General features: G+C 36.1%; 1 protein-coding gene across 1 annotated transcript in view; it reads right to left on the bottom strand.

The window, feature by feature from the left end:
- Window positions 1-5,728: 5,728 nt before the first annotated feature.
- SMC2 (structural maintenance of chromosomes 2) overlaps window positions 5,729-14,773 on the bottom strand; it is a 57,277-nt gene continuing 48,232 nt past the window's right edge. Inside the window, exons 23-25 of the mRNA XM_077752256.1 lie at window positions 13,380-13,540; window positions 9,299-9,446; window positions 5,729-8,303 (exon numbers count right to left, since the gene is read on the bottom strand). Coding sequence (XP_077608382.1) covers window positions 8,145-8,303; window positions 9,299-9,446; window positions 13,380-13,540 — 468 coding nt within the window. The 3' untranslated portion in view covers window positions 5,729-8,144. The remainder of the gene's footprint in view (window positions 8,304-9,298; window positions 9,447-13,379; window positions 13,541-14,773) is intronic.

Raw genomic sequence — 14,773 nt, 5'->3', positions numbered from 1 at the left:
GATTTTTTTTTTCTCTTCTTCAAACATGCCTTGAAGTTTTAATCCTAATTAGCACAAAAGCAAACTTCTATACCTAAATTACTAAGGGATTTAAAGTTCTATATATTCTTGCCTCCTTTGTGGCAGATTAATCAACCAGATAAGCATGAGTTTTCTGGGCACTCTATCCTGTTGCATTGATCTATGGGTCTACTTTTGTGCCAATAACACACTGTTTTGATTACAACAGCTTTGTAATATATCTTGACATTGGGGATTGTGATACCCCCAGTTTTGTTACCTAAGATTGCTCTATTTTGTGATTCCATACAAATTTTAGTATCATTTGTTCTAGTTCTGTGAAAAATGCCATATTGGCATTTTGATGGAAATTGCATTGAATCTGTAGATTGCTTTGTGTAGTATGGGCATTTTAACAATATGCATTCTTCCAGTCCAGGAGCATGAAACATATTTCTATTTGTGTCATATTCAATTTTTCATTAAAGTTGACAAATGTGAAATAAAACCTTTCACCTTTGGGACACCATAGTTTAGACTTTACACACCTACAAAAATAGAGTAGGAACTAATAGACACAACATATAAAACTGATATTATAGATTCTATTAATTCTTTCTGGCATGAAATCTTTGCTTATAAAATTTTACTATGAGACTTCCTTATAAGTATCATTGTATGACAAAACCCTAATAGTAACTTTTCAGAGTGAGTATAGTTCAAACAATCTCATTCTAGTCAGTTTGCTAATCCATAGTGTGGTACATGAGCTAAATGCCATGGTCTATTACATCTTTAACTTTTAGGAGTTCTTATACTCTCATTAAGAAAATCATCTTTGAGATCAAGCCATTAATAGGTTACAGGCTCTAAAGAGTTGTACTCTAGTAGTTTACAATCTACTAGAACTAAGATGTGTTCATTTACTAGTATTATGCAATACTCTTCGATGCCTTGTGAAAGGGGGATGGGAATAGAGAATGATCCAGAGAGGTGGTCTCAGTATAACTTGGGAGGATGGGTGTGCAGTTGATAGCAATGGTAGATAGAGCGACTATTCCACACTGAAAAGAACAGGAGCAAAAAGAAGAAAGCTGTGTTCAGGAGTGGCAACTGTTGCCGACTGGGTGGCATGGAGGGTTCATAAAGACAGTTTAGGACAGGCTGGAACTCCATAAAGTGGACGGTTAGAGGCTTAGAATGCCAAACTGTTGAGTGGGGTAGTAATGTACATGAGGTGCAAGATGCAGAAAGGAGCAGTGAGCCTTGAGCCAAACTTTAGAAGATGCTTATGGCCATCAAGTAAGAGCCCATCCTACAAACCATGTTAAGAAAAGTCTCGTAAAGGATAATATGTAAAACCTCAACCTATCAAAGAAAACTCTTAAACTGGCCCTTAACTGGTGGCAAGAAAAGGGGCAGCTTATGCCAACTGTTCTGTCATACAATTAAGGGATTAGTAGCCACGTTATCTGACTAAATTGGTATAAAATGACCAGTGGCATGAGCTTTAAGATTAAATCACAATCTTTGTTCTCTACGATGGATGTGTGTCTCTCCTTGCTCCCACCCATGTGGGACAAGTATCCTTGTCTATTCATTCAGGGCAGAGGTGAATGTTACCTGAGCTCCAGGCACAAACACAGGAGTATACCTAACTCATAGTTTGTTATATTATAAGGACTAAGAGTATGGGCTCTTTATCTGGACAGTCTGAATTTAAATCCTGGCTCCCCTTTCCTACCCCTTAATTTCTAGCTGTGTAACTTTAGACAAGTTATTCATGTTTCATACCTTGAGTTGAGAATAAATATGTAGTTGAAAAGGGAGGAGTATTAGAGAATGTAGATATTCTTTCTTGATACTAAGAAACACAGTGCAACAAAGGTTGCTTCTTAAATTAGTTGCCATGTGGAATCTGAAACTATCAATAAAAATATTGTACTCTATAACATTAAAATTAATTGTCTTTCCTGTACTTAGAATGGCTATTTTACTTCTGCAGGATTTTGTAGTAACAGATTGGTCATGGAAAAATACCATTTACTGGGTTATGCACAGCTTCAAAATGTTAACACATTTTACAATACACTATAAAAAAAACCCGTCTGTTGCTGTGACCACCAGTATTATCAGAAGTCTTTATTGAGATGTCCAGCTCACAATGACAAATACAAGTTTGCCAGATTTCTAATTTTCATTTGAAAGCTACAATTTTAGTGTTTGCAACAAATGTCAGGTTAATATGACAGGTTCATTCTGTTCATTTTTAAGAAATGTCTAACCAAATACCACAGACTTAATAACCATAGTTTGTCTTAGTCACCTGTCCAAGGAAAAATCATATTCCATGAAAAGTTATTTCAGAGTGCAGCTGAAGTAAGAGCATTTCTGTTTTGGTATGTAGAAGTGTTTTACATAGGACTCCCATTTTATCAGATTATTAAAGACGTACTCAGGAGGAGATAAAAAATTTTTATAGCTTCATCAAAAAGTCTTAAGTGAGCTTGCCATTAAAAATGTAAGCTTCAAATGCAGTGAAAAATGTAATCAGTGCTACTAGCACAGAGCGCTACCTTCTCTAGTTTATGCTTAGGGGACAGTTCCATCCACCATTCAGGCCATTGTCAACACGTGAGTTACACATTCTGCATGCAACTGTCAGCTCTGAACATCGCAAATTTCTCCTGTTCTGTGCTTTGTCTTTTCATTTCCTTAAGAGTGTCTGTTGAAAATATTCTTAAAATTTTAATGTTCATTTTTTTTTTTGGAGGCTTGTTTTGTGTGTCCTAGGAAATCTGCCTAAGGTCACAAAATTTTTTCTTCTCTAAGTGTTATAACTACTACTTCTAGGCCTATGTCTCCTCTTTAGTTTTTGTGTATGTTGTGAAAGGCAATATTTATTTTTCCTAAACATGAAAATGGCGTTTTATCTTCTATAGATGGTATGAGATTCAGTTTGCTAATATTTTCAGGGGTTTTGCTCTTAGAAGCAGGACTACCATGCTGTAATTTTCTTGTTTCATAATGTCTTTGTCAAGTTTTAGTATTAGAACCTTGGCCTCATAAAACAGGTTGGAAGTGCTCCCCTGCCCCATCCCCCACTTCTCCTTGAATGGTGAGATTTACAAGTGAAACCACATGGGACTAAAGTTTTCCTTGTGGGAGGATATTTAATCATTTCAACTGCATGAATAGCTGTGAAGCTATTCAGGTTTTGTCCACTCTTGTCAGTTTTAGTGAGTTTTAGTTTTCCAATTTTCCATTTTGTCTAAGTTATTGAATTTACTGGCATGAAAAGCATCATAATTTTGCATCCTTTTAAATTAGATTAAGAGCCACAGTGACAACTCTTCTTCCATTCCTGATATTAGTGACTTATAATTTCTCTGGTTTGCCTGAATGGTATAGATACCTGGTTCTCGAACAAAATCAATATATCAGTTTGATTTTCTCCATTTTCTGTTCTGTATTTGTTGACTTCTATCTTTTATTATTTCCACCTTTCTATTTAATTTGGGTTTACTTTTTTATTTTTATAGAATATAGATTGAGGTAGAAACTTAGACCACTGAATTTGAACCTATTGTTTTCCAAATCTATCATTTTTTAACAATTAAAAAACCTGATTCCTGACATAACAGAATAAACTAGAAATCAGTAAGAGAATGCTACCTGGAAAGCCCAGAATCTGGAAATTTTAAATACATTCCAAAAGAACTCAATAGTCATAAGAAATGTCAAAGCAGAAGAAATGTCAAAGCAAAGTTAAATGTATTTTGAAGTTAAAGATGAAAATGCAACATCAAAATCTGAGATGAAGCTAACAGATTACTTAAGAGGGATATTGGTAGCATTAATTGCTAGGAAAAAAGACCTCAAATCAACAATAAAACTAGAAAAGAGCAAAATAAGCCTGAAGAAAGCATAAAAAAGGAAGAGCAGAAATCAGTGAATGAAAACAGAAAGACAATAAGGTCAGTGAAACAAAAAACTGGTTCTTTAAAAAAGACCATAAAATTGGGGCACCTAGGTGGCTCAGTCGGTTAAGTGTCAGACTTCGGTTCAGGTCCTGATCATACAGTTTGTGGGTTAGAGCCCCGCATTGGATTCTGTGCTGACAGCTCAGAGCCTGGAGCCTGTTTCAGATTCTGTGTCTCTCTCTCTCTGCCCCTCCCCCACTCATGCTCTGTCTCTTTCTCAAAAATAAATTAAAAAAATAAAATAAAATTGACAAATCTCCTCCATGATTGGCAGAGGAAAAAACCCAAAAATTACCAATATCCAGAATGAAACAAGTGATAATCACTTCAGAACTTGAAGACATCAAAAGGATAATAAGGAAATACCATGACTGCTGCACACAAATTTGACAGTTTAGATGAAATGGATCAATTCAGCAAAAACCCCCAAACTATCACAAGTCACCAGTTGTAAAACAAATAATTTAAAGAGCCCCATAACTATTAAAGAAACTATTTTTATTGCCCCCATCCCACCCTTCAATCCCCAGGCCCAGACAGTTTCACAGGAAAATTCTATCTACTATTTAAAGAAGAATTAACAGAAATTGTATATAATTATACAGAAAATAGAAGAGGGAACATTTCCCAAATAATTTTATGAAGTTAATAGTACCCCAAAACCAAACAGCCAGCAAAACAACAAATGTACAGACCAAAGCCCCTCATGAACACAAAAATCATGACCAAGCTATTAGCAAATAGAATCCTATAAAACAGGCATACCCTGGAGATATTTTGGGTTCAGTTCAATACTACCACAATAAAGCAAGTAAAACAAAGCAAATTTTTTGGGTTTTCCAGTGCATGTAAAAGTTCTGTTTCTATCCCCCTTCCTATATGTTCATCTGTTTTGATTTCTTAAAATCATAATGGTATTTGTCTGTGATGGACTTATTTCATTTAGCATAATACATTCTAGCTCCATCCATGTTGTTCAAGTGGTAAAATTTCATTTTTGATGGCTGAGTAATATTCAAAAAGCGGGAAACCAACCACAAGAGACTCTTAACAATACAGAACAAACTGAGAGTTGGTAGAGGGCCGTGGGTGGGGGGATGGGTGATAAGTACTGAGGAGGACACTTGTGATGAACACTGGGTGTTGTACGTAAGTGATGAATCACGGAGTTCTATTCCTGAAACCAATATTGCACTGTATGTTAACAAAAATTTAAAAGTTATATTTATACTGTAATCTATTAAGTGTGCAACAGCATTAGGTCTAAAAAAATGCATATATCTTAAAAATATCTTTATTGCTAAAAAATGCTAGCCATCAGATTTCAGGGAGTCGTAATCACTGATCATCATAACAGATAAAATAAGGAAAAAGTTTGAAAGTATGTGAGAATTATCAAACTGTGACAGACTCAAAGTGAACCAATGCAGTGGGGGGAAAAAGGGTGCTGGCAGACTTGCTGGATGCAGGGAGGCCACAAACCTTCAATCTGTAAAAAAACGCAGTTGTCTGTGAAGCATAATAAAACGAGGTATGCCTGTGCATAAAGAGAATTATAGACCATGACCACATAGGGTTTAATTCAGGAATACCAGGCTGGTTTAATATTCACAAATTAAGAAATGTAATTCATACTATTAATAGGCTAAAGCAGTTACATGATCATATCAATGCAGAAAAAGCAATGAATAAAATTCAATAACCCGTCCATGATAAAAGTGACCACACTAGGAACAATTCTTGATAAAGAATACAAACCAAAAGCCCAGGGCTAACATTAAACTTAGGTGGTAAAAGACTGAATGCTTTCCTCAGAATTCTGGGGAAAAGGCAGATATGCCAGCTGTCATTACTCTTATACCACACAGTGCTGGAACTTCAAGCCAGTACAGAAAGAAAGGGAAATAAAGGCACAAAGGTCAAAAAGGAAGGAAACCTGTCCTGATTTGTAGATGACCTGATGGCAGGAGTGGTTGGCCTATTTGATTACTTCACCGTATTGGAAGAGGGATTCTCAAGTTTTTGCTTCTGCATTTGTTAGGGTACCTGAAATGCCCAAACAAAACCAAGCCAAACAAAAAAAAACCCCATAAGGAATCCTTTTCAAATGTTTGACATTCTTCCTAGATATAATTTTCTCATGTTGCGCATACTGCTCACCTAGGTGTGTCTTAAATTTATTATGTACAATGAGCACAAATGTTCAAACTGTCGGAAAGGTAGTATGTCACAGATTCTGGAGTCCAGCTGTCAAGACTAGTGTCTTGGCTCTGCCTCTAACTATTATCACCACAGACAAGTCTGTTAACTTTTCTGCTCCATTCAATTTCCTTAATTATGTAATGGCGATCAACAGTACTTCCTTCAAATGTGAAAACGTGCAAATGAGAATAGCATCTGATGTCTAGAAAGAGCTCAGTAAAGGTTACTCATGTTATTGCAGACCTTTGAAGTAAAGGTCCCCATCTCCCCTTCATGTCGTCTTCTAATCAAAATATACTGACCTGACTCACAAAAATTTAGTATGTTTGAGGATTTTCCTCAAAAAGCAAGATTATATATAAGACAAAAATTAAGGAAGCAAATAGAAAATTTGTAGTAAAGAAAATTAGTTCAGATGTCAAAATATTCAACCTCACAAGTTATTTATCTAATGTTAATTAAAACAGCAATGAAGTACCATTTTATAATTAGCAAATCAGAAGTGTTACAACTAACAGCCGGTGCTGACTGGGTTGTGGTCAACAGGTATGTGATCTGAGTGAAAGCGTGAACTGATAGAACTGTTTCAGCAAACAATCTGTAATACACTTGAAAGGAAATAAAAAAACCTCCTGTTATAGGTGATATTAGACTTCCTGTGACACAGCATTTATAACTTTGGGAGAAGAGGGAAAACACAGCAGACAGAATTAATTCCAGACTTAATCCTTTTCAATGTGTCCCATTGTATCAGTTACCTGGATGTTATCTGACATCCTCAGATGTGTATGAGAAAGATAAGGAATGTTAAAGCCAAGGCCAAGAACCATAAGCATGTATTAGGGAAAGGAACTGAGACTCAAGTATCAAGAAGGGATACAGGGCCAAAATACTCAAGATCAGATTAGATCACGTGAGAGCTTTCAAGATTCAGTTTGGAGACACTCTGGTGATGTACCTAAAGATTATAAGAACTTCACATATTAATCTAATGGTATTTGTTAGTGCTTTTGGGTTCTTAAGGGAACTTTAACCTTTTGAACTGAAAGCAAAAGACACTAAGAAATATAAAAATAATCAAATTTTGAGTTCTTTTGGTAGAACAGATGGACCTGTATATTTATATATTTATCAGACTAAGGGAAAAAGATAAATTTGGTTTAGTCTGCTGGCTCCTACATTCTCATTCACCAATAGGTTATTATTGATTAGATTATGAAAAGGCTAATAAAAATCTTTGAAAACAGGAGACTTCAGATAAACTTGGAGGGCAGCACGCAACACACCTTCTCCGAGGCTCTGTTAAAATACTCATAAAGATTTTTTAAAAACTTAAGATTGCACAGACCAATGACGAGGCATATAGAAACATGATCTCCAAACATCATTAAAGTGAGAGAAATCTTTCAAAATGTTTCCCATCTGAGTCTCAACCAGGGCTCTGCCACTGTATCTTCACAGAACTAACAAAGCTCGGTGCACGTCCAACAGCTTCCTTTGTGTTCCCTTTGTTGGTCCAGATACCTGCTTTATAATTCTTACCTAAATGACTTGCTTAACAACAGAAAACACATTAATATTACCTTAGGAATTAAACTAATTAAAAGCTGACTATCAGCTATATTTATCTTATAACTTAATTCCATCTGTTTCTTTTTACTTTTTGCTTTTACAAACAGAATTCACCACCAACCAGGTACCTCAGGTTCCCTAGTATAAAGAATTGTGTAAGAAAAAACATTAGAGGACATGTATAAAATCACAATCACAGTAATTGGACCATAGTTACACTGATTAAGAGGCATCTATGCTCATTTATAAGTGATCACATAAAGGAAAATACAGGTTAAGTGACAAAACATTACATTTTTACATAAATAAGTAAATCCCAAGGTCTTTATGTTTAAAAAACAGGTCAAGGTAAAGGAGTAAATCTGTACTTTAAACTTCCAAAGGTAGTCATTTGGGTCCTTTTGCCTTGGATGTAGTTTCCTTTGGAATCTTTCCATTTTGGCATTGAGTAAATCTGGCTACTGTAGAAACACCATCCACAAACTTGGTTTTGAAAAGGACATTTGCATTGTTGAACATACCCTCCTTGAGGGACACCACAATGAACTTAAGGGAAAAAGAAAAAAAAAAGCATGGAAGTTATTTTGTAATTTGAAGAAAGGCACTCTTGTTTTTATTCTGGGACTAAGAACTATCTAGAGATATTCTGTTATTCCTTCCTTCCAGTGCTTGGCTCAAAGCGAATGCAAGTAACAAACAGATATAATATGAGGCACCTAAATGAATTCTCGCTTTCTATATTTGGGTTTAGGAGTCTTAATTTTACCCTGAGTGCTTCATTACCCAAGCTGATGACTTCCTGCTGGTTGGCTACTTGCTGCTATCCTCTGAAGCTGCCATCACTGTGGTGTTGCTAGCTCTAAATGCTCCGGTGAAATCGTTTTCTCTGGGATACTTGAAAAATATCAAAGGCTACAAGTTCCTACAGCACTACCTCTAGTCAAATGGAACATTTATAGAGTTGAAAATAGGCACCACTTCACTGTTACCTGCTAAAAAAGGACCGTAACAAACACCGTGTGTGCTATGATGAAGCGGAGCCCCCAAACTGTACACTGTGTTAGCTATATAACCGCACTTGGCAGCCCCAGTGCCTGCAGCGACAGTTCTGTAAAAGCTGTGCTTAAAGGGCTTTACTCTACTTCCCACCCAGAAAAGTGACGAGCACCCTATCAAGTACTACATGATTTTCTGATACTGAGGTATATTCCTAAACCAGTCTTGTTTTCATTGTGCATCCTCTGGCAGCTAGCTAGAGAAAATAATGACATTAACCATGTTTAATTTCTAATTATGAAAAACTTAAGATTCTCCCTCACGGTACAACCAACAATTGTAATGCCTGGTTCTTTAAGAGGAAACCAAACCTTCTTTCCTTATTCGTATGTAAGTAGATGTAAATATTCACTGTATAAAGAGATACACAATGCTTTCATATTCTTCAATCCTAAATATCTTCATATTGGCCATTACTAAAGAATAGTTTTAGAAAAAACATACTATATTAAAACTATCACTGAGACATTTTTTCTGGTTCTTACCTGAGAATGTGTGAAATGAGTCCGCAGCATTTGTCCAATGTTCTGGGTGTGAGAAAGGTCCAAGGCTGCGTCTACCTCATCCAGGATGTAAATTGGAGCAGGTTTGAATAGGAGCATGGACAATATTAATGACAAAGCCACTAAAGACCTAAGAAAAGACCAGAAGAAAAGTCATTAAAACTTGACTTTACCACTTTTCACCAAAATACTGAAGCAAATCTGCTGTTCTATCATGAAGAGTGCAAATTTAGCTCAAAGACTGCCATAGAAATAATCTGAGGTTTCAAACTTAAACACTTTTTTGATATTAAAATGTTTATTTTAGCTTTTCATTTTTTTCGCTCCAATGAGTTTTATTTTGAAACTGATTTATATTCTTTCCCATCAGATAATCAGGATATTGTAATTGGCATTTACCCTTAAGGAAAGAGCATGTTAAGTTTTTTCTTTCCTTCCCCAATTGCTATTAGATGCCTAGGTAGCAGGCAAGTGAGGGCTGTTACACTTACTTGTTAAGACAATAGCTACAATCTTTGTAAATAGAACTTGTTTAGGTACCTTCTTTCAAACTTTTACTAATGTTTGCACACGTGCGTGCGCACATCCCCACATATACACACTTTTTATTGGCACCATTTAAGAGTAAATTGTATAGATTATATGGCCCAGTAATCCCAAAATACTGGGATTAACGGGAATTAATTTCCTAGTGACAGAACTTCAAACAACTGTTATGACTGTTAATTTTGTTTGTCAACTTAACTGGATCACAGAGCACTCAGATATTAGGCTAAACTTATTTCTGGGTCTGTGAGAGTGTTTCTGGGTGAAATTAGCATTTGAATTGGTAGAGCAGTAGAGCAGCTTGCTCTCTCCAATGTGGCTGGACATCACATAATCCACTCAGGGCCTGAATCTTAAGAAAGGTAGAGGAAAGAATTTGTTCTTTCTTGCCTCATTACTTGAGCTGGGACATGGATATTCTGCCTCAGTGGTCCTGGTTCTTGGGCCTTCAGACTCGCACTGAATTACACCCCTGGCCTGCCTGGGGTTCCAGCTTGCAGACAACAAACTGTGGGACTTCTCAGCCTCCACAATAAGAAAACCCAATTCCTTTCTCTCTCTCTCTCTCTCTCACACACACACACCCACCCACCCTCCCTACTAGTTCTGTTTCTCTGGAGAACCCTGACTAATACACCTTATTTAAAATTTGTAGTTACACATCTGAAATTCTATAGCTCTTTTTCAGTTCTCTTCTAGCTAACCATCCCCATAACTGCAGCTGGTTTTGTTCTAACCTGGTATGAAGACTCATAATTCTTATTTTTTTCTTTATGATCAACAACAGTGAGATTGACATCTACCTCTATAGAGGCAAGCTGAGGTCTCTCAAGCAACCTAAAGCTATTTTTATTGGCTTTCTCTGTGCCTAATGTTTAAGACATTGAGCTTTCTTTCAACTTAATTTTGCAGAAAAAAAATCTTGCCAAGAGTTAAAACTAGTATGCTGGATATACATCTAAAATAATGGTATATATCTGAAAATTGTATCATTTTAATTAGAGAAGTAATTTTCAGGTCTCAAAAGGAAAATAAGCATATATTTACTATGCTCTTCAAAACATTTTCTGGGACTTTGGCAAAAAAGTTACATATTGGGATTTGAACTGTAGAATTCAACTTTAGTTAACAGGCACCAGAAAGTGTCTTAGGCTGTTAAAATATTTAGGAATTTTACCATAATGAAATATAATCAGAGGAGTACTATTCTACTCATAAAAATGACAAAGGATTTCATAAAGAAAATTAATAGGTCTTAGTATTTTCTACATACATAAGTTACATGATGGCATCACAGGGCACATGAGAACAATTTAAGAACTACAGACTGTACATCCTGCAGGGGAAAAAATACAAAATTAATAACCATCTTTAATTATGTAAATATTCACAATTTTCTCTCAGTAGGCTTTAATGATTTGGTTCTCTGCAGGTAAGGAGTTAGTCCACATGACCTCCTAAATTTTTCCTTAGTATGCTGATTGTCTGAATCACCATGTAAGTCTGGGGAAAAACTTTACTGAAGTTTAGAGCATACTATTTCCAAAACTATTCATTCCTTTATGTAGATCTGAGTTTCCATCTGGTATCATTTTCCCTTCACCAAAAACTTTTAACTTGTATGTTTCTGCTGGGAGTAAACTCCTCCAGCTTCAGTTTTTCTGAAAAAATTTACGTTGATTTCAATTCGAAGAATATTTTGATGAGACATAGAATTCTAAGTTGACACGTTTTTCTTCTAGCACATTCTAGATGTCGTTCCAGATATCTGGCTTGCATAATTTTTGACAATAAACATAAAGCCATTTTTATATTTGTTCCCTGGCATGTAATACTATGCCTCCTCTGCCTGCTTGAAGATAAATCACCATTTCATATAACATGGCTTGCTGTGTTACTGTATGTAATGTTTGCGGGAGGGGTTATGTGTGTTTATCCTACCAAGGATTCATAGAAATTAAGTCTGGGTTTATAGAACTCACCAAAATGGGACAACTGGGGCCATTATTTCAAGTATTTTTCTGTTTTACCTCTTCCTCTCTTTTTGGAATTCCAATTACACATATGTTAGACGGCTTAATATTGCCCACAGGTCATTGCAGCAGTTTTGTGCTTCTCAGTTTAGCTTTAAGTGGTTCTATTGTTGTGTCTTCAAATTCACTCCTGTTTCTTCTACATTGCTTATTCTGCTGATGTCATGTGGTGAGCTCTTCCTTTCAGGCATATTTTTTAATATAGCAATTCTACTAGATTCTTTTAAAATTTTAAAAAAATATTTGGAGACAGAGCGCACACAAGCAGGGNAGTTTTGTGCTTCTCAGTTTAGCTTTAAGTGGTTCTATTGTTGTGTCTTCAAATTCACTCCTGTTTCTTCTACATTGCTTATTCTGCTGATGTCATGTGGTGAGCTCTTCCTTTCAGGCATATTTTTTAATATAGCAATTCTACTAGATTCTTTTAAAATTTTAAAAAAATATTTGGAGACAGAGCGCACACAAGCAGGGGAGGCGCAGAGAGAGAGAGAGAGAGAGAGAGAGAGAGAGGAGAGAGAGAGAGAGAGAGAGAGAGAGAGAGAGAGAATTCCAAGCGGCTCTGTGATGTGCGATGTCAGCGCAGAGTCCAACACTGGGCTCGAAATCGCAAACCATGAAATCGTGACCTGAGCTGAAATCAAGAGTCGGATGCTTAAAGGACTGAGCCACCCAGGTGCCCCCTAAATTTTTTTTATAGCTTCCATTTCTGATTACATTCTTTTCTCCTTGTAATTCTTAGAACTATTTAATGTAATACTGTAATTTCCTTGTCTGCTATTCTCATCACCGGTCATTTCTGGGTCTGTTTCCATTGAATAGTTTTTCTCTAAGTCACATTTTCTTGATTTCTGTCCAGTACTTTTTATCAGATGCCAGACACTGTGTTATATTAGAGTCTCAAATTTTGTTGTCTTTCTTTAAAAGCACTGGGCTTCGTTCTGAGAAACGCTTAAGTTACACGAGGATCAGCTTGACCTCTTCAAGGCATATAATGAAATTTGATGTGTGTACAGACTAGCCTTCACTTCAGGGACATTGAATGCTAGGGTGCAGCTTACTGGGGCTTCCCAAAATTCTAATCTGTTTCTTTTATTTAGTGAGACTACTAGGATTTGTGTTGATTCCCCTCCCTGCATCTGCAATCCAGAAATTCTATGGAGAACGCAGAGTTGAACCCTGAGCTCAGCACTTTTGTTTCATTGCTCACAGGTTTCATACTCCTGAGCGACTAATTTCCCAATGTCTAAAAACAATTATTTCCCATATATTTCATCTCATTTTCTAGCCGTTTACCCTTATTTCCTTTGTTGCCTATTTTAATCGAAAGTTCTAACCAAAATCTGCAGTCTTACATATTAAGCTCCTTAAATTCTACATATAAAGATAGCTAAGCAAAACTAAAACTGAAAATTGGTAGGCAATGAGATGATAGATTTTAATAAGAGGAATGAGAAATTCTAATGCTGCAAAGAGGGATTACTTACCTCTGACCACCACTAAGTTCAGTTAGGTTTTCTTTCCAAGTATTTCCTAAAGCAACCTTGAACTCCAGACCATCCAATACAGTTTGCCCCTCTGGTGGTGCAAGCATAGCATTAGCACCAGGCAAAAGAGTAGAAAAAATAGACCCAAAGTCCTTGTTAACCTGGATTTAAAAAAAAAAAACAAAAAACAAAAAAACACTTATACAAAAAAAATCAAAGAATCAAATTTTGATATGTGTATATTCAATCCACCTGATGCATTTTGTTGTGTTACTAACTCAGGTGTTGACAAATTATGGCTTGTGTGACACATCTGGCCATGCCCATCCGTTTATGTATGGTCTATGGCTGCTAGCACTAAAGCAATAATCTAGTAATTGCAGCAAAGACTATATGGGTCACAAAGTCAGAAATGTTTATTACCTGTTCCCTTATAGAACTAATTTACTGAGCTTTGCTCTAACTTCCAAGGGGAACTAGAGGCTATACTTCTCACTTTACCCTGAAGGTTTGATACCTTTGTAGGCCATACTGCAGGAATCCTCAGACCTACAACTGTGTAAGACACTGAGCTTTCAGTTGGAGAAACAAACAAAAAAACTTTTTGGCATAAAATGTTCTGTTATAAATCTTGTTCTCTTTTGACTGCTTTGATAAGTCAGTGGTTATCAGCTAATCTTAAAAAGTGTAAGTTCAGGGTAAAGTCTCGGAAAAATAGAGGCATGAAATCAAATAACCAGATCTGTTCAAGGTGTTGAATGGTCCTTTTCTATAGCCTTTGTCTCAGCCAAACAAGTTGTCAGAAGACAGGAAAAGGACGGGACCCCAACAGAAAAAGACTACACAAACTGGTTTATCCCCATCAAACCGTAATAGGTAGTAACCTAGAGACTTTCAACATATTCTAGTTTGAAATTGGGTAATTTTTGTGCATACACACTTGATCAATGATTTGAAAATTTGGCCACCCGTCTTCAAATACATGACTAATAATCTTAGTTCAGCAAATCTAAGAGTGTATACATACACAAGCAGAACCCATGAGGAACTTGACAGTCATGTTCTCTAGAGAAATCTTTAAATTCAAGTGCAAATAAACTGTTCAAGAATATTTGTAATAATACGGACCTATACATACTAGCAATCAGTGCTACTGAATATAGATTTATCAAGGAACATAGTTTTAAGAGCAACTAAATACATGCTGGGTAATACCCTACAAAGAGGAAACAGGCTTTAATTTTATCTGGGACAGGTTTCTACAACTAGGTGAGGTTCACCACAATGGAGAGGACCACCATCTTTTTTGAGAATGATGAAGATAGCAGAGTATTCATAAACAGTTTTGGTTCTTTTGCTTTTCTTTAATTTTTTGGCCAGGTAGGAGAAAGGCA

Source organism: Crocuta crocuta, unplaced genomic scaffold (assembly GCF_008692635.1).
Source record: "Crocuta crocuta isolate KB4526 unplaced genomic scaffold, BGI_CrCroc_1.0 scaffold211, whole genome shotgun sequence".
Lineage (NCBI taxonomy): Eukaryota > Metazoa > Chordata > Mammalia > Carnivora > Hyaenidae > Crocuta > Crocuta crocuta.
Note: the sequence above shows the minus strand (reverse complement) of the source record. Positions and strands in the feature narration are given on the sequence as shown.